General features: G+C 34.0%; 2 protein-coding genes across 2 annotated transcripts in view; one reads left to right on the top strand and one right to left on the bottom strand.

Moving 5' to 3' along the window:
- l(2)05287 (WD repeat-containing protein l(2)05287) overlaps positions 1-23,866 on the top strand; it is a 43,574-nt gene that overhangs the window by 9,960 nt on the left and 9,748 nt on the right. The window lies entirely within an intron of this gene.
- LOC141447205 (uncharacterized) lies at positions 762-11,469 on the bottom strand. The gene is made up of 2 exons (XM_074114503.1): positions 11,123-11,469; positions 762-1,829 (listed from the first exon to the last, which is right to left on the bottom strand). The coding sequence occupies exons 1-2, from the start codon at positions 11,219-11,221 to the stop codon at positions 1,725-1,727; spliced, it is 204 nt and encodes a 67-aa protein (XP_073970604.1). The 5' UTR covers positions 11,222-11,469; the 3' UTR covers positions 762-1,724.

Here is a 23,866-nt window from a genome sequence, read left to right as displayed (position 1 = left end):
AGTAACTTGTTTCATCGCCTTAAATAACCAGTAATTTTAAAACATAATTTGAATTTCAAAAATCATTTTAAACATTGCAGGATAGGTTTTTGAGTTTTTATTTTAATCAGATTTTTTTGAAAATTGCTTCATCGATATTTACTATTTGTTTATCTAATAACCAATCACTTTCATTTATAACATATTTACATAATTGTGTAACAAATTATTTACTCTTGCTTTTTTTAAATATATTATTTAGTAAACATTCTTTTGAATATGATTGCAGTGTAGTTAGGTTAGTAGATTGTGTTTGCGTTTGGTTGCTTTCAATTTATGTCTGGCACAACCGATTTATAAACTAAACATCTTCGATAAAATTTAACATTAATAGAAGCAATTTTCTAGATTGTTATGAATGAAGATTTATATGAATTTCATAGTATCGCATCCATTATATTATTCAATCTTCTCAGGATTTTTTTTGTGATTAATACTATTCTCACCAGAGGTCACTGATTCTTTTGTTTTAAAACATGGTAGGTTACTAGCGATCTCTTGGTAACCAGGTTATTGCCAATTCTACTTCTCCTTTTGATTATCTTTCACTAGAAATGGTGATAACCTATGTGTGTTAGACACCGCCAATTATGCAGCTTAACTTATAGCGTTTTAACTTCGATTTTTAGCAGAACATGTGCAGCTTTTAGGTGTAAATTTCTTTTCTTTTTTTTTCTTCAGTACGACGTAAAATTATAATGTATTGAGTCATAGCCATAATATGATAATAAATAATAGTATTTATTTCTAAATATACATTTTTAACAATAAGACTCAGTCAATTTTTTTTTTTTGTCTAGAAAAGCTCACAATTGAACTATTTAAAGGAACATTATACATTTTATAAACACTTAAAAATAGTTTGAAAATGTGGTTAGGTGTGCTGTACTGGATAATATAGCTGATTTTATCTTTAATAGCACGCAGGTTAGGAAACTTTAAAAAGAAAAAAAAACCACATGCTCTGGCTGATATAATCAGAGACTCGATAAAATCTCAACAGATTATTGAAATGTAGTGTTTGTAAACTTGAGTCCAAAGAACTCCTACAGTAATTGGTCTTTATTTATTTTTTGTCAAAATTTATAATCAGTGAATTTTATTTTATTAAAATAATTTAAAATGGAGACATTAATATTTGATTTAACTTTTATAAATTATAACATTCATCAGTTTTTTTAATTATTATTTTATTTTTTTTGTATATGCCAGCTAATAAGAGCACATTAGGAACTTCTCATATTTCATATAATTTAGTATAGGTGTATTAAATTTTTATTATTTAAATTAAATAAAGAGAGAAGCATTTTAAAATGAGTAAATATAGTTACAAAATTTCTGTATTAAGTAGAAAAAAAAACAAATAAGTAAAAAAAATTAAAAATATATACACACATATTAATGGTGCTTAACATTTCTATGTTAAGTTGTGATTTAATATTAAATTAATATATGTATAAAAAAAAAAAAAGAAAAACACTTTAAATTAATCCAATCTCGACGAATAGAAAATTTTTTAAATTAAGTGGTCCCTTATTAGACTTTTGGGGTGTAATTAAATACCCTGTATATAAAAGAAATCATATAATTATAATTTATGTTGAGATCAAATAATGTGGAAATTGTGGAGGTTGATTAAGTGTATGTACAAGATGCGGATGATGGTTTAGTATATATAATTGTAGTCACCGTTGTCTTCGTACCCTATAACGACGACATCTTCTTATCATATCGAATTTTCGAAAACGTAGGCAATGTGTTTGCGGTGTTTGTCGCATCTGTTTCTCTACCTGGTAACAAAAAGAAAAACGCATTTGGTTTAGTAACATTAATTTTCAAATAAGATCAGATAAATCAGATCGGAACACTTAATTTGGACTTGCACTTATTTAATATAATAATTCAATCATAATTTTCAAATTGTCCTCTTATCCTGAACCTCGTATTATTCATAAATGAAAAATATTATTATTTTTTTTTATTAATTAATTTGAATTTAAAGTTAATTAATTTTAATTACTATTTTATCGCTTCATTATATTATATTATGTTGCGAGCTCACATCACACCTAACCAAATCTGAATCGGGACCTCTGAAGGGGAGTAGAATGTCCATTTACGCCATGATAGGGTTCACTGTGTCTCTTGTAGTGGGCAGAGACTAGCTAAGGCTCTCCTACAGTTCGGCTCCGGTTAGGTATTGTTCGCTTGCATTACGAGGTGTGGCTATTAAATAACTAGACTGATGCTGCTACAGAAGAACTGTGCATGTGCCAAATCCTAACGACCGACAGCTGTGCAGCGTAAAGCCTTCTCTTTCGATTACAGCTTCTCACGTGTTTGGTAGAGAAATTTGTCTGACTGGAACCGTCGTTTGTGTAAGAGGTGTTTGTTTCGTTTTGCGCGAAAACATGGTACTACACATGTAAAGGAGCAACGAATTGTCGTGAAATTTCACATGATACTTGGTAAAATCGCTACAGAAACTTATCTAGTTTATGGCGATGAATGTTAATCACGTGCGCGTGTTTGTGAGTGGTTCAAGCTTTTCCAAGAAGGCCGAGAAGACGTCGGAGATGATGAGGGCCCGGGTCGCCCTTCCACGTCCAAAACGGATGAAAATATCGATTATAATTAATGAACATTACTACCGGTGAGGTGCTTGCTCAACTCCGTGAAAGAGTAAGGAAAAAAAACGACCCGATTTGTGGAAGAACAAGTCACGGGGTTCTCCATCAAGACAAGCTCACCTGCATTGCCTGTCAAGACGTTTTTTAGCCAAGTACAAACATCCCAGTTTTAGGCCATCCGCCTTATTCGCCTGACCTGGCCCCATATGACTTTAGATCTGTTCCCCAAAGTCAAATCTGCATCAAAAAGGAACACGATTTCAGTCCGTTGAAGCTGTGAAAGAAAAAGCGGCACGCGTCATGCAGGAGGTGACTAGAAAAAGACTTCCAGCACTGTTTCAGAACAATGGTAAATTCGCATGGAGCGTTGTAGGGATAGGGGAGTGGTGTATATTGAAGGTGATAATAACTAAATATGTATAAATTTAAAATAAAATGTTTTACAGCAATAGTCTCGTTATTTAAATAGCCACACCTCGTTTGTTCTCTCAAGGGTTAAACTAAGTTTTGCCAGCCCCTAGTCACATTTCTTTTAAAACGGTTCCACATATGGTAGACGCTTTCTCACGGAAAGGAAGTAGAATGATTTATTTCTTTAAGTTGTCTCTCAGCGGGAACAATAGTTGAAAGTTACTTTGAACTTAAAAGTTACAGAGCTGTTTAGGAATTGTAAGATATTTTAAGGAAACTTATTTATAAATATTGTACATCTTACTTTTAACATAATTCAACTGAAAATCTAGTCTATTTAAATTTATAAAGAACTATTCTTAAAATTAGTTATTACGTCAAGATAGACCTTGCGATTTGGTTTGCTCTTTATGTCTAACTGTCCACTGGTTGAAAAATATCGGCCAGGAGAGTGTAAAAAAACCTAATTTGCATATTGATCTGACTTACAAATTTACTGCCAATGTGATATGATCATCACGTGATCAGTATGAATTCCATTCAGACTATTATCTTTTTATAATTGAACTAAATATTTTTGGTGCATTTTTTTAAATTTATTTATTTTAAAAAAACACTATTTCTTCTTATTTTTCTTAACCTAACGATTTGTACAACTGTCTGGGTAAGATGTCTGTCTGTTTTCTAGATCTACTGCATTATTTTCCGTTAATTTTAATACCTCCCCCTCGCCATATTGTTACGTGGACTCGAGGGGCATAGGCTGAATATCCGATTCCCACAAAACATCTATTCTGATTCTCATCTGTCTAATATTTAGTTTAGAGAATTATATTTAGAATGCAATTCAAGTTTCTTGAATCAAAAAATGTTTCTTACGACGTATGTACATTGGATTTGTCTTTTAACGGAGTCAGCTTGTATAAGACAGGACGAAAAAGAAACAGAGATTTTGGATCTTTGGAAAATACAAAAAAATATACCTAACCTAATCTAATCTAACCTAACCTAATCTAAACTAACCTAACCTAACCTAATCTAAACTAACCTAACCTACATGTCTTCAATTTTATCCTGAATGCTCGGGGCATTCACACACACACACACACACACACACACACACACACACACACACACACACACACACACACACACACACACAAAGATCTGCGAGTATAAATCTTAATTCAGTATCAAAAGAGGCCGTAGTAAGCAGAGGATGTCCACAAGGATCATGTTGCGGCCCAGGATTCTGGGTTATTATGTACGACGATCTCCTCCGTCTTCAGCTTCCTGATCGTTGTGATGTTATAGCATTCGCCGATGACTTGTTAATACTAGTTGCTGGAAAATCTGGCTTGGAACTCAATGTTGATGCCAACAGAATACTTACTACAATAGAAAATTGGGCTTTAGCCAATAAAATTACCTTCAACAAAAACAAATCTAAGGTGCTGCATATGTCTAGGAGAGACAGAATAAATTCTGAAAATATAGCAGTGTATCTTGATGGCGTGCAGTTAGAAATGGTGGACCAGTTGAAGTACCTGGGAGTGATTTTTGATAGAAAGCTATGCTGGGACCGGCACTTACAGTTCATTTGTGAGAAAAGCTGGCAGTTTGTTAATATATTATCAAGAGCGGCTAAGGTGCATTGGGGACTTGGTAGTCGTGCGTTGAGTGTCATCTACAAGGGTGCGTTTCTCCCTCTAATTACCTATGCGGCTCCTATTTGGAGGTCTGCCTTAGGACTTAAGAAAAATAGGCAGAAACTCAAAAGGGTTCAGAGATTGTTTCTTTTGCGTTTGATTAAGGGCTATCGCACTATTTCATTTAGCGCTGCTGGAGTGATTGCTGGAGTCATGCCGATTTGTTTTCAAATAGAGCAACTATCAACTATTGATACTATTCAATCGGGTGGAACAGTCAGGGACTGGGGTGGAGCAGTTATGGATGCACCTGTTGGCTTTAAGGATTGGCTGCATCCCGCTGAGATACCAACTATTCATATGGACTTGGAGGTGACATACGATACAGACATCTTTACAGATGGAAGTAAGGATGGTGATTTTGTTGGGTGCGCGTTTATTGTGATGAGGTTGAGACAGGTGGTGGTTCAAGAGGGGTTTCGTCTGGCGGCGTTTTGTTCAAATAACCAGGCTGAGCAGTTGGCCATTGTTAAGGCTCTGGACTGGGTTGAGGGCCATTTCTTCTTCGGAGAAAAGGTAAGAATTGCTACCGACAGTCGTATCACCTTGGACTCTTTGCGGAATAGGAAAAACCACAACCCTCTAATTGAGATGATAAGGACAAGGCTGTGTAGGCTGCGGAATAAATGCACTATTTCTTTTTCTTGGGTTAGAGCCCACGTGGGTATCATGGGTAACGAGACTGCTGATCTGATGGCAAAAGCAGCTTCAAAAGATAGCGATCTGACCATAGCCTACAATAAGTTCCCTAAAACAGCACTAAAGCAGTGGGCGTATCAACGCAGTGTAGAAGCCTGGGAGCAATTCTGGAACGAATCAACCACGGGTACACTCACAAGAGATTTCATTCCCTCTGTGACGGCTCGACTTCGAATGGACCACTTCACCATAAGTTATGGATTAACTCAGATTCTTACTGGGCATGGGAAAATGGCACATTATTTATTGAGATTCGGTATTTTGCAAAATTCGTCTTGTGGATGCGATTCTTTTTCAGCCCAGACAGTTGATCACCTGCTATGGGATTGCGAATGCCTCCTGTCAGCGAGACGGCTGCTCATGCAGAATGTCTTAACGCAGGGCGAGAATTGGCCACCCAACAAGGCTGTTTTGCTTCAGCCGCAATTCTTCCGGCATTTCAACTTTTATGTCAGGAGTGTGCTCGAGTTTTTGTATAGGGGTCAATAGTGTGTAGATAATGGTACAAAAAAAAAAAAAATAATAAAAAAAAATAAATAAATAAATAAAATAAAAAAAATAAAAAAATAAAAAATATATAAAAATAAAAAAAAAAAAAATATAAAAAAAAAAAAAAAAAAAAAAATAATAATAATTACTATTGAAAACAATTTCCTATTGTATTTGCCAATCAGATAGTAAGCTATCTTCGTCACTGTATTGAATGTCCGCCATGATTTTGTTTGCTTAATTTATCGAATCTTACATATAATTTAATTTTCTACAATAGCCATGTTTTAATTATATTATGTTATGCCCGTGGTTTTGTGTTTATATAAACGTTAGTTGTCATATTTGAATTTGTACTGTTATTTGTTAATTTCATGTAGTGCTCAAATGAGCGGAGCATGATGGAAATAAAGGAATTTTCTAAAAAAAAAAAAAAAAAAAAAAACACACACACACACACACACACACACACACACTGGGTACCAATGCTCATCGAAATGTTGAAACAAGCCAGCCTCATATTTGATTTGAATTAACTTAGTTCATCTTGATTAGTTAGTAGAAACGCATGAATGTTTTAAGCAAAATTTTGAATCAGTAATCGATTATACCAAATTTATTACGATTAATTACAACAAAAAGACTGTGTGACCCAGTTTTGCTAGATTTAATGTAGTAAAATATCTCACTGTAGGCCGCACATAACCCTTAGAACCGCAAAAAAGTCATTAGTTTTTTTTTTTTTTTTTGTAGTCAGTTAATGTATTAATGACTGCCAATTATTTTTACTCTGGGATGGATTGTTGGTCTAGTGGTCAAGAGCGTTGCTTTGTGAGTAGAAGATCATTGGTTCGAATCCCGCGTATGGCTACTTTTTATTTGTTTGAAAAAAATTGTTTTTAGTAAAGTATGAACTTCCGCACCCCGTTCTTCGATTTTATTGCTTATTTATAAGTGACCATGTTGCCTAACTTCTTATGTAAACATTCTAATTAATGCAACTGATTTATGATTTACGTCTTTTATTAACAAATCTCAGCATCGTGATCTGTAATTAATTAAGATCTCTTGGTGCCTTCGTAGAAAATTGGCCGATTAGATTATAGAAGATAATAAAGAAATGGATTAGCTCGTATATTCACGCCAAATTTTATAATCCTACATTCTTGCATATTGCTTTTTTCTTTTCATTTAAGATAGAGGAGGCCGTTGTTATTAGATAAGTGTACTCTGCAAAACAATATATCCCCCTATTTGAGGCATATTTTCTTAACAAGTTTCCAATCCATAAATTCAATTTAAATAATCATAAAAATTTAATACAAATTTTTTTATAGCAATCATATTAATAACACTCAAATCTTTATAGGATTCAAACTAAAATTGATTATCTGCCAAGTTTAGTTCCTCTGCAGTCTTTTCCATTAATCTTCCTTGGCACCATTCCAACGGTATTTGCCTGCAGCTCCTCTACCCTTTGCCCTATCCATCCTTTTAACAACTAAACCATCTGCAGTGGCCTGCTATTTCCCACCTCAGTGATAACATACTGGCCACATAAATATTCTGAAGCTAATTTCTTCTTTCCTTTTTTTTTAAACATCTTATCTTTTGTTTAGGATTTTATGCTATTTTCATTGTTTTATTTATTATTTTTCTTTTTATTCAAGAATTTATTATTTTTCAATTATCTCAAGCAAGAAGCCATTTTACATTTAATGAAAAAATGGTTATTTATAATTGATTTCTTCGTAGACATATTATGAGCTAATTAGGAGATGGGTGATATCCCAAGATAGGGCTAAATCCATTTCTTTTAGTACTTTTAATTGGATATCCCAGCCTAACAATAAAAACCACTCTGTTAGCCCCACTTTTCATAAAGTTGGTTTACTTTTTGCCCAATTTGTGGGTTTAGTGTTCTTGCTGAACTACTTATCATTACTTAGATTTAGAAAACATTTACGTTATGACAGGGTTCACTGTGTCTCCCGTAGAGGGCAGAGACTAGCTAAGACTAAGACTCTCCTACAGTTCGGCTCCTGGTTAGGTATTGTTGACTTGCATTACGAGGTGTGGCTATTTAATAACGAGACTGATGCTGCTACAGAAAAACTATACACGCGCCAAATCCTAACGACCGACAGCTGTGCAGTTTAAAGCCTTCTCTTTCGATTGCAGCGTCTCACGTTTGTGTAAGAGGTGTTAGTTTCGTTTTGCGCGAAAACATGATACTACACATGTAGTAGAGCAATGGAATTGTCGTGAAATTTCACATGGGTAAAACCGCTACTGAAACTAATCTTTTATTTAAAAGAAGTTTATGGCGATGAATGTTAATCACGTGCGCGAGTTTTTGAGTGGTTCAAGCGTTTCCAAGAAGGCCGAGAAGACGTCGTAGATGATGACCGCCTGGGTCGCCCTTCCACGTCCAAAACGGATGAAAATATCGATTATAATTAATGAACATTACTACCGGTGAGGTGCTTGCTCAACTCCGTGAAAGAGTAAGGGAAAAAAACGATCCGATTTGTGGAAGAACAAGTCACGGAGTTCTCCCAACAAGACACCGGAGTCAGCTCACACTGCATTGTCTGTCAAGAACAGTTTCTAGCCAAGTACAAAATCCCAGTTTTATGGCCATCCGCCTTATTCGCCTGATCTGGCCCCATATGTTTCCCAAAGTCAAATCTGCATTAAAAGGATCACGATTTCAGTCCGTTGAAGCTGTGAAAGAAAAAGCGGCACGCGTCATGCAGGAGCTGACAGAAAAAGACTTCCAGCACTGTTTCGAGCAATGGTAAATTCTCATGTAGCGTTGTAGGGATAGAGGAGGGGTGTACATTGAAGGTGATAATAACTAAATTTGTATAAATTTACAATAAAATGTTTTACAGCAATAGTCTCGTTATTTAATAGCCACAGCTCGTATAATGGGGGTTGCGTTTCAATTATAACACGGCTCTGTCAATTCAAGTTGCATTCTTGATTAACTAATTATTTACAAATTCGAAAATTCTATCAGCACTTTTAATTTCTATTCAAATTTTTAACAGTTGGCGAAACTGTTTTTAAAGCTTCCAGCTGCTGAGAACATCCTTAATTCATTTTCGTGGGGAAATGTTTCATCCTAAAAGCGATAGGCATTTTTGTTTAATAACTCCTTTAGTTGGATTCATTATTTTAATTACGTAATCTTTTTGACTGAAACTGAGATGGTTCTACCGAAATGCGTTCAAAAGGATTCAATTCTTTTGAGGGGCCCACTTGCTGTTCCAATTCGAAGACCACTTTCATTGTCTTTAATGCTGTACAGCACGAAGACAGCCCAAAGTTCGACTAGGGATTCTAATTACTTGCATCATTCCATTGTTAATCTTGACGTTGCGAGATTGCTTGTTAAACCAGCTTAACAGAAAATAGCGGATCTTTTGACTTAAAAAAACAAAACAAAACACAGTAGACTTAAATTTCTTATGCCTTGAACCTTAGATTCTACCTGGAAAGACTGTTAGGTTTTACTAAGAGAGATGCTGATGCCAGTAACTAATAGCAACGTACAACTTTTCTCAAAAAATTAAGGATATTTTTTTCTATTAATTCCAAAATTCTATAAAAAGTTTATCCAATCCCGATTTTGGAGTGGATAAATCGTCCTTTATTTTTGGGTAAATAGTTTTTGAAAAATCTTGCATTGTTCTTGCCATCAACAAGAGAGACCCATGGGGTAGCGTAGGCGATGAACAATTCCGTGCAATTTTATCTAACATAATTGAAAAACATTATTTAGGCGGTCTTTCTTTTTAAAATAGCTTTTATTTTTGGTAACCTCTAAAAATGATGTACTCTAATTAGATTTTTTTTTTTTAATTTTTCGAAACATACTATTTATCACATCACTTTAGGGTTTTTAATTTATTGACAAATTATATTGCCGCCAAATTTTCTTTAATAAAATACAAAATTGCGGTGCAGTACCATTGCAATATATTGAAATTCTCGCTTCAATTTCCTGAGAATCAAATTGCCTTGTTCCATGGCCATTTGTTGCTGATTTCATAGCTGATCGCGCTTATTTTAAATTGTTTTTTAGAGAATTTCAATGCTAAAATTTCTCTTTAAACTGCCAGCACAATTGAACTTTGTGGTAGATCAATTTGAATTTGGAACAATGCCTTGAAAATATGAATTAGTGCCCTTCCAAATTAAAGAAAATTTTCATTCCAAAATTAATGTTGGAACCAAATCGAAGTATTGTAAGTTTCAGCTGCGTTTTTTCCCCCCGAGATAATTTGTACATACACAAAGCACAATTTGGGGGGGGGGAGAGCCTTAAAGGATTTCAAAAACGGGTACTTTAACACGAATGAAATAGTTTTTGTCTCGTTAAAATACGATGCGATAATTTTGTTTAAATGAAATAAGGTTGCCTTTCTTGTGGGGGATTTTTTTTTCAGAGAATAATTTTTCAGAAGATAACATCTTTTTTTTCTCAAAAATGACCAATCTATTACGTAAATTGTAAATCTCCTTAATAAAAAAGTTAAGAATTCAAAAAAATTGGGTGTAAAAGGGTGCTGATTAAACGTCAAAAAGCTTCAGTAGATTGAAAAAAATAAATGCCAATTTCAGTCACGATATTTTATTTATTGTGCTAAGCTTTCGATTTAGGGACTTAAGGTCACCTTCAGGGCTTATTGTTTATTATCATATTTTTATATGATTATTTGATAAGTTAGTGTATCCTTTGTCTTGTTAGTAAACAATAAGCCCTGAAGGTGACCCTAATTTCTTAGATCGAAAGCTTGGCACAATAAATAAAATATCATGACTGAAATTGGCATTTATTTATTTTTATTTTTCAACCAATTGAAATAATGAAAAGTTACACAAATCAGCAAGTAACCCTAACATTTAATTCATACTACCGCTCGTAATTTCAGCCATTTAGATATGTTCGGAAAAAGCTTGATTTGTTTTATTCAAATTTTATAATAATTTAGGCTACTTCAATTCATTATAATATTGTTTAGATTACTCTCTATGTTTTGAAACTTAGGTTCGATTCCAATAAACCAAAAAAAAAAAAATTAAAAAATCTTAATTTAAGAATAAAAATTACAAAATAAGTAAATCTATATTTACATCTTGAGGATTGCTGACTGGATGGGCTATACAAGTTGATGAGAGTAGAAGAAGCATGTTGAATAATGCGGTCACAAGAAGTAACTTGCCGGTAAGCATGCTGACCTTTTAATGTGCTTTCTTTTGGCTTCCTTTGTGGGAAATCTTCTTTGAGTTGAGAATAAAAAAAACTTCACTTATTTATTATTTTTATTTAACTTAAAGTGAAATTATATATTGTAAGTTACTGTTAGTTCAAATACTATTTAGTAGTTCGGTGCTAAGAGTTGCGTTCAGCGTGAATACTCACTATTGACTCAGTAGGTTCGGCATTAGCGACTCTGGTTATATGAGTGCAGTGCTCTAAACCAGCGCCCCACTACTATACTGGCCCGTTCTTTACCCCTCTGCCGATGAACACGCCACAAAATAGCGTCGTATTTATTGACGGTGAAGATAATATAAAGCGTCAAATAACAGTAATTTCCAAAATAATAAAAAAGAGGTAATTCGAAATATTTCCTGTACCATCCTGTACTTGCAGGATCATTCCTCTTCATCCTGCCTCCTCAAACCAAACTAAAACTCTTCTCTCCTGAACTTCAAACTAGCGAATAATTCAAATGCTGGTTTCTCTTCTCCATTTTAACAAAACACGCCTTCACAATTCTCTGGAGCACCGTTTGTTCTTGTTTTAGAAAATCCCTCTTGTCCCACCCAGATCCTCGTAACAGACAGGATAGCTCTTTCTCTATCAGTCTGCAGCCGTAATATACTCTCATTGTTCGTTATATATAAATAGCAAACTTCCGACTATTGTGTGGACCTAGATATGGTGACTATCACAATATCCTACTCACACAACAAATACACACCATTTTGCCTGACGTTTAATTGGTTTTATAGTGCGCAAATGTGAACAAGCGTGCAAATGATTGACAAATAATGCTTACCAATAGAATTGATTGGGAACTCTTTTGGATGATTTTAATCGTCGCATCTATTTGGTCTATTTCTGTTTACTGGGTGCTGGGAAAATATTATTTTTATCTCGGTCACAAAACAAAATTTTTTTATTATTTTTTACTTCATTGTAACTTTTTTTCCCGTTTATTTATATACAGCTGTACGGTGGAGCGGTTGGTCTAGTGGTTAAGAGCGTTGCTTAGTGTGCAAGAGTTCACCAGTTCGAATCCCGCGTAAGGCTACTTTTTATTTGTTAGAAAAAATTGTTTAATAGTAAAGTATGAGCTTCTGTCCCCACCCACGACACCTAATTGATAGTTGGACGTTAAGCCCCGCCTCCAAAAACTGGCGATTACTTTACATTTGTACTTTTACAACGGTACAGCGAATTAGATCAAGTAAAACTGTTTACAGAGATAACGAAGTACAAGCCAATTGTCTTCCTAACCACACAATTACATTATTTTGAGTTAAATGTTTGGTTATCTAGACCAGTTGCGCTTCAGTTGATTCATAGGTTCTTTTTTTTTTAAATGGTAGATGATAACCAAGGTTTAATTATGGGTTTAGATTAGATTAAATTTGGGTGGCCTCAGGGCCTACGCCACTGCGACCCCTTTGGGTCTATTGTGGCTCCCCTAACTTTAAAGCTCACCCTCCAGACCTGTCCTTTTAATTAGACTCTTAATGCTGGAGAGCGACTCTTGGGTAAAGCTCACAGGCCTTGGTTTTTCCTCCCCGAGAAGTAACATCCTTAGCCAAACAAGCCCTTCACACTGGCACAACACGTGCAGTGCTGTTTCCTCCTCTTCCTGACAGAACCTACAAAGGCTATCATCTGCCAGGCCCATGCGATGCATGTGTTTTCTGAGTCTGCAGTGGCCAGTTAATAGACCTACAATCATCCTGATAGCCCCACGGCCTTGGCGGATTAATTCTGCAGTCAGCCTCGGCGAATAGCCTTTAATAAACTCCTTTAGCAAAGTTTCTAGTGAGAACTAGATCAGAAACGGGAAAGGCTATTTAGGCCATTATGGTGAGGAAGTTTGGGAGATTTTGTAGAAAGAATCTGGAGAGGATTTTTGGATTTGGATGGACTTGGTTGCGATGGGGATTAGAAGAAATTAGATTCCTTTTAGTTAGGCGATTGTGTTATCTTTTCAAAATCAGGGGTGTTATCTACGGAAAGGAATGTTTTTTTAAACGGTTTTGAGTGTTCGGAAACGAAATTATAAAATACTCAATTTCGGTTTTGTATTATTGTCGTTTTATTATTGCTTTAAATTGTTGCAATGTCGCACATGTATATACATACTCGGCTCTACAGTCCTTCTCGAGCTCTGGACCTGCACTAAAATCCTCTCTCAGTGATCACGTTGAACGTCCACAACTAACCACTATCAGTTTTATTCTACTCTAACTCGACTTGTATTTCTTGATCCCTGTTCTAACCATCTTGCCTGGAGTCTACTTACCTTTCCTATTGCTTATCAACTTGTGGAATACCAATCTCTTAGCTATCTTACTCTCCATTCTTTGATTATGTCCTGACCAGTATAATCGTGGCAACTTCACAAATTTAGAGTCATTCGTTTCGTCAAAGAACTAATAAAGCCTTCCCTTTATTGTACCTAATTCCCCAAATTCATAAACTACTTCTCCATTTAAATTCTTGTCTTTTTTTTTTATTAGGAACTTATTCCCAGAAAATTGATTTTTGGGGGGTTCTTTAAGGTAACTGCAACATTGTGCAACTCTCTAATGTACTACTTCACGTCATTATAAATATAAGTACTTAATTTCTGATTTTTTTTTTCTCAAGATTTTTAAATAAACTGAGCATTCTAACTGCTTGCATTAGCGAAGTTATATTTTGCCTGCGATAAATAAGTAAAAGTAAAGTAATTGCCTGTTTTATTTAAAGACGGAACTTAACGTCCAACTACCACAGTTAGATATTGCAGACGGGGGGGCGGAGCTCATACTTTACTATAAACAATTTTTTTCTAACAAATAAAAAGTAGCCGTATGGCGGGATTCGAACTAGCGATCTCTCACACACAAAGCCATTCTCTTGACCACTAGACCAATACCCGCCCTATGTCTGCGATTAAAATCTTACCTTACCAAATTGAGCGGCCCCTATTTATAACATTCAGTACTGTCCTTGACTGTGTCAATTGTCGGGGACAGAAATTACCATTTTTTTCTACTCAATCCACGTGTCAATTCCTTATTTTTCTGGTGGTTTTTTGATCAATAATATCTTTTTATCTTTAAATTCATGCGATCTGTTTATATGATTCAGCACTTTTGTTGATTTTAGTTAGCCGCGAACAGATAATGCCTAATTTATCTGTTGTTCTTGAATATTTTTGTTTTTAAATTTAAGCAATCAAATTTTATTTTAAATTCTCATTAGTAGAATAATAATAGAAAATAAAAAATTGCAGTTTCTATGAACGTTTCTAGCCCTTTTGATTGTGGCTAAATGCACATAATTTAGAAACGAAAATTGCATAATTTTAAAATAAGAAAATTGCGTATAAAAATTTGTTATTCTTGTGATTTGAACTGGTGATCTCCCTTTTATAAATTCACTCTTCATAACCACTACACCAATACCTGCCTCTATAAGGTTGAACTCGCAACTAGGCGCTGTAAAACTAAATCCTAAATCTGCCGTTCTTCAATCTGACTTGAGTTTCTTTATCCAGCCAATGGCAGAGCAATTTGTCCGGCCTCCTGTTTTAAAGTAAAATCTCCACTTGTTCTAGTTCCGGGTCAATCCAATTCTTCTTGAATCGAAAGCTTTTTCTTGGTGAAGAATCTCTTGAAGAAGCTACTTATCCTCTAGATGGCACTTCAAGCTAAAGCTAATGGCCGGCTTTTAGGTGCTAGATGTGTCCAAACTAACATAGCTTATCTTAGCATCTTCTAATTAGAATTAAGCTAATTGATTAGATAATTCTCTTTCTCTTAACTAATATTTTTGAGGTTTTTGGGGAAAATAATAATAATTTCAAATGGAAAGATACTTATGGCTGCAAAGAAGGAATTTACTTTGTAGACAATTTTGACGTAATTGAAGGCAAGGCAAACATTTAATCACTTCTCTCGGATTTATTATATATTGAACTACTCTCGTTCTGCACAGCTCTCTCTAAAACAACTTAACATTGATCTAACTCAACTTAGAAAGGCTAGCCCATATTTATCCAAGAGAATTTTTAAAAAGTTTGCTTTTTTATAATGGGAAATCTGGGAATTCTGATCCCCAACTAAGATTAAGGTTAGATTATCGGGGTGAAACTATGCTCCACGGCACCGCAGCCAACAGAGGCTTATTGTGCCCTCACCTTTGGATCTAGTAGACGAAACCTCCCATGCTAAAGAGGTTGAGGACTTTCCCTACTAGTTCTTTTTGCGCTACTATCTCCTTTGGTCTCGAAAGTTCCAAAGATATCGTAGCGCAACCGATTGCAACGCCGTTTCCTCCTCTTCCTGACACAATCTGCACAACGGTTCCTGAGCTAATAAGCCCCACCTTGTACAGAACTGCTTTCTTACCATGCCCCTGTGAATAAGCCTGTTATCAGAGTAATCTGATTTCTACCCAAGCCCAGAGTCTCTTTGGCTCTATGATCACACAGCAAGGGCAAGACACTCTTGCCGTGTTTAACACCAGGAAACGTTTAACCCAGTTCTTTTCATGCTCTCTTCAGAGCCAATCTCTGAGATTGGATTGAGAACTGCAAACCTTTGGTGCTCCCCAGGACTGGTTCCGGGCCAATGAAAGGATTGGTAGCTCCATTCCTGGTCAGTTGGTCGTCTGTTTCATCCCAGCCGAACTTTATTACGCCGAGCCTGTAGTTCCAGGGCCTTTCTAAATTCCCAAACCAGGAGAAGAGGTTGTTTTGAAGGAAATAAGGGCCTTCAGTACAGCTTGGCTGACAGAAAAGTGCGAATCTCCCTATTCATAAGATCCATTCGCAGGTTGGTCTAGTGGTTAAGAGCTTGGCTTTGTGTGTAGAAGATCACCAGTTCGAATCCCGCATATGACTACTTTTTTATTTGTTAGAAAAAATTGTTTATAGAAAAGTATGAGCTTACGCCCCCCGTTCTCAACACCTAATTGGTAGTTAGACGTTAAGCACCGCCTGAAAAAAAAAAAAAAAAAAAGTAGGAGATTACTTTACTACTTTACCATTACAAAATTTGGTCCAACATTAACATCATCATCATAACAAGTCCTACATTCTTCTCGGCAGCTTTTGACAAGCTCAGAAAAGCATTTCACATGTCTTAGAAGGTTCTACCTATGAAGTCTACGTCGTCAGCACACGCCAAGATCTGAACAGACTTTTGGGAACATTGTGCCACTTATCTGAATGTTCGTTGATTTTATTGCTACAGAAAATTCTTCCATTCTAAGCTTACATTACTATACTAAATCAGCCCTCTTTGCAATAATAAATATTAGTTTTTAATTGTTACTATGGCAACGGGAAGGGAGATTATCTTAGCGATTAAAGACATTGAAAACCTACGTTTTGGGTACTTCAAGTCCAGCTGATTGCTCTTAGATTTCTTTGTTTTAAGGGGTTTCTACAGCTCAACGGGCTAGGGTGTCCAAATTTTTGTCCGTGAAACAACAGGACAAATCGCGAGGCACTGTTTCCGCCCTCCCAAAATCCTCTGAGAGGAACTTGTTAGGACTGGGATAACGAAACAATGATTCATTTCTAATATCTTTTCTTTAAAGCGTAGTAGAAACCAAAGCGTCATACTGTATGTCCGATCGAAATATTTGGGCATTAGTTTTGGAGCTTGGCGAGAAGACCTATCACTTCCAAGTAATATGATTAGATCGAGATAGAGTAAGTCTATTATTTCTCATCTCCGACGTTGAATTCCCATTATATTTTCTGATAATAAAATAACTAGAGCAAGGCCAAAGCTAAGCTCTATTAGCGTTTCTCTTTCAAGAAAATCTGGTGGAAAATGAACGACTTTTCATTTATGACTGCGATTAATATTATCTTTAATTGGTTTTTTCTATGAATGTAAAAGAAAAAATCGAAAAAATTGTTTAATGTAAATTACATTCGCCATTATGTTGTTTATGTTGGCAGTTCCTTCTAACTTTTTGACTACATATAGGCGCGACTAAATCTTTGGTCATTGGCTTCCGGCACCATCTCGATGGAATTTTCTCGCTTTAAAGATAGAAATTCCCATAAAAAGGGGACCCTAAGAAGCTAGACCATGATAAGAGTAATTCCTACTTGAACATTGATCCATAGATTATTTTTAGTTCAAAGGAAAGTTTTTTACTTCAGAGGTTAGCGTATACTTGGATTCCCACGCAGATATCCTAGGTTCTTTTCCAGCTGTCGGCCCTGGATGTGAAGGAATAAGAAGATGACGGAACTTTTCCTGAAGGCAAACCAGACCATCCTTCTTCCACCCAGTAGATAAAAGGGGACTTCTTCATTGCATCATCATTGCAAAACCTTTCCACAGCTCGTGAGCCTAGAAACATTACTCCAGCAGGCTGTGGCTTACGATACCATTACATAGCGAGTCAAGTCTCCTTATTTAAGGGTAAAAATGGTCAAAGGACCCACGGTTTCTCCGCACACTCGCATGACATCAGCATGGACTTAGCACGCCCATTATTACTGTCCGGCGATGGACAATACGAGGTGTGGCTATTAAATAACGAGACTATTGCTGTAAAACATTTTATTTTAAATTTATACATATTTAGTTATTATCACCTTCAATATACATCCCTCCCCTATCCCTACAACGCTCTATGCGAATTTACCATTGTTCGAAACAGTGCTGGAAGTCTTTTTCTGTGAGCTCCTGCATGACGCGTGCCGCTTTTTCTTTCACAGCTTCAACAAACTGAAGATTTGACTTTGGGAACAGATAAAAGTCACATGGGGCCACAGGTCAGGCGGATCAGGCGGATGGCCCTAAAACTGGGATGTTGTACTTGGCTAGAAACGTCTTGACAGACAATACAGTGTGAGCCGGCGCGTTGTCTTGTTGGAGAACCCTATGACTTGTTCTTCCACAAATCGGGTCGTTTTTTTTCCTTACTCTTTCACGGAGTTGAGCAAGCACCTCACATGTAGTAATGTTGATTAATTATAATCGATATTTTCATCCGTTTTGGACGTGGAAGGGCGACCCGGGCGGACTTCATCTCCGACGTCTTCTCGGCCATCTTGAAAACGCTTGAACCACTCAAAAACTTGCGCATGTGATTAACATTCATCGCCATAAACTTCTTTTAATAAAAGATAAGTTTCAGTAGCAGTTTTACCAAGTATCATGTGAAATTTCACGACAATTCAGTTGCTCTACTACATGTGTAGTATCATGTTTTCGCGCAAAACGAAACTAACACCTCTTACACAAACATATTTTCCGGTCAGACAGATTTCTCTATAAACACGTGAGACGCTGCAATCGAAAGAGGAAGCCTTTACGCTGCACAGATGTCGGTCGTTAGGATTTGGCGCATGCATAGTTCTTCTGTAGCAGCATCAGTCTCGTTATTTAATAGCTACTACTTTGAGCCTTAATTGAAATGTAGTTACAAACTGTGTGATTAGATTTTAATCTGCTACTGTTAAAAACTCCTTCAACTTATAGCCTACTCTTTGAATCAAGGTCTTAAAAAATGTAGCAATTATTGCATTCTATCTATCTTGATGTTTATTGTTGAATGCAATTGGTTCAGTTCAGACCATGATTAATTAAACTCCAGTTCAAAATTTAACAAAACTATCTTCCTTAATAATTGGCTATAAAAGTAAATCCTTTTCGAGTATATTAAATGAATTGTTAGTGAATAATTCATTGAAAAAAAAATACTAGCTTATATTTTTACAAGAAGTTATTGCAAGTGTAGAGCTTTCGAATAAATTATATACAAGTTTCATTGGCAGCAAGAGGACTGGAAGAACGTCGGACACAATATAAGCTCGCCTGAATTATTTATTGACGGAACGTATAAAAAGATATTCACAACACTTGCTTGGGCTAGTACTAGTAACTATTCAAAATTTATAAGTAACGTTATGTTTAGAATATTAAATTTTGAATGCAGTATTTTATAAACATCTATTGCAATTTGGGAAATTGTTTATAAATTAATAAATTGAGCTGGTCATTGCATAAAACGATTAACTGCACTTTTTTAAATATCGTAAATTTAAGTTGTCTAAACACTTGGGTCCAGTCATAGCTTTTTAAATTTATAATAAATTTCCCCAAATAATAAAGATTAACATCATTGAGCAACAAAAACGTTTTGGCCATTGAATAATTTATTTCAGAAGCCATTTTGATTAACTCTGTGCTCAAATGTAAATCGTTGCAATAATTCAACTCGAAATTCTGTAGCAGCCGCTGAATGATAACGGTTAAGTTATTTTAATTTATATTATAAACAGACTTTTTTTTTAAAAAAAAAAAAATTGTACATTATTTTATCACATCACATTTCTCCATTTTGTTTTGTTTTGTGGAGTTAATCGATTTGTGCAATGAACGGTTCGATTATCAAAAAGAAAGGGACAACCTGAATGTTTTTTTAGTATACTAGACAAGATCTCAGGTTCGAATCCCAGCTGTAATTATGTAGATATATTTATCTATTAATATTTTCTTACTGCTCCGATGTTAGGGATCACCAATGTTTATTTTTCAAATATAATTAAATGAAGAATAATGCTCGAAGCTGCAAGCGATATATAAAAAAAAAGGTTGTTTCTGATTCGCTCGTTGTGCGTATCGATCATTTTTGCTTCTTTCGTGTTATAATTCTCGCTCTCATTGTCGCCAACCTATTACAGCCTCATTATATTTTCACTGCCACACAAATAACGCTGTTATCATTTATATACTAAATAATAATACTTTTAAAAAACATATGTGCCGTTTATTTTGAAAGTGGGGCAAGTCTATTTTTTTGTTATTTCGAGCTATTTAAGGTTTTGCGGTTCAATAAATTTAAAAATATTGGTAAATATTAATAGACATATTTTTTTGTATTTTGTGGTATTAGATAATGTAAGTTTACAATCCAATAGTGTTTATAGTGCTGGCTAAGAAAAATAAAGGTTTTAATATAACTAAATGTACTTGCCTCACTTTCAAAATTAATGAATTATTGTAATCGTTGATTTAAATGGATAATATTTCAGTCTGATCAGTCTTTTTTTAACAATAAAAACAAAATACTAATCAATAGTTCAACTATTCTTCTTCTTTTTTTGAATCATTTTGGTCCGAATTGCCTTCGTATTCAGATTCTGATTCCAAGATTCTTCTTTTATTATCGATTGTCATGGGTCTTATTTCTACAAACATAATAAAATTACTTGCAAATGAGGATTTTATTGAAATGGCGTTATTACCCAGAAAAGTATTTTTATTTTATTCTTGTTACCTACCAAATTCACTTTCAGATGCATCAGAGTTATAATTACCTTTTGTAATCGGTTTCAGCCATTTTTTCTTTTTATAAAATAAACCACAATCCGTTATTAATTTTCAAATAATGAAACTTTTTTCGTACACCGAGCACAAAACTACCCAACTTACTTGATAGTCGATAATATAAGTCGAATGTTATACAATCTACAGTTTTTCAGAGCCAATAGTACTAAAATTTTGCCGATGTTGGTATTATTATCGAAACACAAAATTAAGATGTACTTATTATTATGAAATATTGTACAATCACCGATTACCAATATCAAAGATAGATAGATAAGACATGATGTTAAACCATCACATTTGCTTCACCATACAGCAACCGGAGTTAAATTTTGCTGTACGGTTAAATAATTTCAACCTAAGATGGACTTGCACCATTTTCAAATTAAACATATTTACAATATTGTTAAGAGCTAAAACTTCCATCTCCCTAATATTGGGATTCTGAATTTTTTTTGCTCTAAATTGTTTACAGATAAAAGATCATGCTAAGTTTTATCTATAATTACCATTATCTTCATTTTTTTCAAAAATGGACTTGCCCCACTTTCAAAATAAACGGCTCATATAGTCGTGCATTTTGGCAAATTAAAAAATTTTGAGATTTAGCTACAAAAAAAAATTATTTATCGATTATATCGAAAATAAAATACAAAGAAATAACAAAAAAAATTGGGACCTGTTGTTTTTCCATGCGTATAGTTCAAGCTATAAACCTAAAGTACAAAAGCTCCTTACAACAGTAATAGTTATATTTCAAAACACCTATTATGGTGCTGTTAAAAAGGGAGCCTGGCTCGCCCTAATTCCCAAGACTATGACATCCTTTTACGCTGTTCCGATTTAGGTTTGAAGACACGTGTATCCCAGTCGTCTAACGCAGCATATTACTGTTGAATAATTTCAATTTATTATGAATTTTTGGCTAAGGAACGAGACAAGGAACGAACAAAATTTCTGTTGTTCTATTTTTCAGCATTTCTTTAAAAAAAAGAAGAACATTATGCAGTTTTTCTGCTTGAAAATGAATTAATTTTCTTTTTGGTTTAAATTTTGTGTATACAAATTGAATACTTTGTCCAACGTAGTGCTGTAAAGGTTGTGATTGTATTTAAAGAGGAATTGATGAAGTATTCAATGTGTTAATAACCACATTATAACAATAAAAGAAACCTTCATTATTATTTATTTTTTATAGAATGAAGATTCAATTTCTGCGTGATTGGTCATTTAGGTCATATCATATGGTAAAAATTGTATGTATTTTGATCAATAATTGTGTAACTTTGACATTTCAAAAAATTTGTAGTCCATTTTAGGGCAGGATGGGAAAGAATGAAATTAATATTTTAAACTTAGTTTTTGTTTTTTAAAAGTAAAACTTCCTAAAATAAATTTTTGTACAGCTGTATGACTATCATAGTCGTAAATAAAAATAGTAAGCTCTCCCTCTAGAAAGTATTGATTATGTCAATTTAACAATTTAACCCATTTAAGAATGGAAAACGCCATTCTAACAGTGTTAAAATTTGTAATATTTTTATCTGACAACTTTTATCAAAACTATTACCGGATGTGATTCAATTTTAAATGATAAATTTAAGTCTTTCATTGTAATTTATAATTTTTATTTTAATGAACCACTGTTATTCTTGCAAATGGACTGAAATTGCACCACATCTGTAATAATGCAAGTATTCTTATTTTGTTGCCTCTAGAGGATCATTGCGTCAATTTACTTCAATCAAGTTTTTTTTGAGGAAAATACAGCTCGACTTTTTTGGATCAAAATAAGTTCATTCAGTCTTACTATGTCATGACAGATAAGTTCTATACCATGATAAAGATAATGCATAGGTTTATTCACCTTACACTTGTTAAATCTTTGAAAATCTCTGGGGAGATCAGGTAAAATATAAACAAAATCTATCGAGTAGTGTTCCAGACATTTGAAGTTAAAGATTTCACTCTTTTTATACAATTATAGACAAAAGTTGTCTCCATATACAGATAAAATATAAACAAAATCTATCGAGTAGTTTTTGAGATATTTGAAGTTAAAGATTTCACTGTTTTAATCGAAAACAAAATTTAACTCTAAATATCTCTTTTACTACTCGACAGATTTTTACGAAATTTTATACAATTATAGACAAAAGTTGTCCCCATATACAGATAAAATATAAACAAAATCTATCGAGTAGTTTTCCAGATATTTGAAGTTAAAGATTTCACTCTTTTTATACAATTATAGACAAAAGTTGTCTCCATATACAGATAAAATATAAACAAAATCTATCGAGTAGTTTTTGAGATATTTGAAGTTAAAGATTTCAATGTTTTAATCGAAAACAAAATTTAACTCTAAATATCTCTTTTACTACTCGACAGATTTTTACGAAATTTTATACAATTATAGACAAAAGTTGTCTCCATATACAGATAAAATATAAACAAAATCTATCGAGTAGTTTTTGAGATATTTGAAGTTAAAGATTTCACTGTTTTAATCGAAAACAAAATTTAACTCTAAATATCTCTTTTACTACTCGACAGATTTTTACGAAATTTTATACAATTATAGACAAAAGTTGTCCCCATATACAGATAAAATATAAACAAAATCTATCGAGTAGTTTTCCAGACATTTGAAGTTAAACATTTCACTCTTTTAATCGGAACCAAAACTTAACTCTAAATATCTCGTTTCCTACTCGACAAATTTTTACGAAATTTTATACAATTATAGACAAAAGTTGTCTCCATATACAGATAAAATATAAACAAAATCTATCGAGTAGTTTTTGAGATATTTGAAGTTAAAGATTTCACGGTTTTAATCGGAACCAAAATTTAACTCTAAATATCTCGATTCCTACTCGACAGATTTTTACGAAATTTTATACAATTATAGACAAAAGTTGTCACCATAAACAGATGAAATATAAACAAAATCTATCGAGTAGTTTTTGAGATATTTGAAGTTAAAGATTTCACTGTTTTAATCGAAAACAAAATTTAACTCTAAATATCTCTTTTACTACTCGACAGATTTTTACGAAATTTTATACAATTATAGACAAAAGTTGTCCCCATATACAGATAAAATATAAACAAAATCTATCGAGTAGTTTTCCAGACATTTGAAGTTAAACATTTCACTCTTTTAATCGGAACCAAAATGTAACTCTAAATATCTCGTTTCCTACTCGATAGATTTTTACGAAATTTTATACAATTATAGACAAAAGTTGTCTCCATGTACAGATGAAATAT

The sequence above is a fragment of the Rhodnius prolixus genome, unplaced genomic scaffold, assembly GCF_049639745.1.
Source record: "Rhodnius prolixus isolate KJV_2025 unplaced genomic scaffold, Rpr scaffold_7, whole genome shotgun sequence".
Classification (NCBI taxonomy): Eukaryota; Metazoa; Arthropoda; class Insecta; order Hemiptera; family Reduviidae; genus Rhodnius; species Rhodnius prolixus.
Note: the sequence above shows the minus strand (reverse complement) of the source record. Positions and strands in the feature narration are given on the sequence as shown.

Excerpts from the sequence above, each read along its gene's own strand:
- LOC141447205 (XM_074114503.1), bottom strand. The coding sequence starts at position 11,221 with ATGCTTACCGGCAAGTTACTTCTTGTGACCGCATTATTCAACATGCTT. Across the intron at positions 1,830-11,122 it reads CAGTCAGCAATCCTCAAGAT|GTAGAGAAACAGATGCGACA; the intron begins GTAAATATAGAT and ends TTTTGTTACCAG.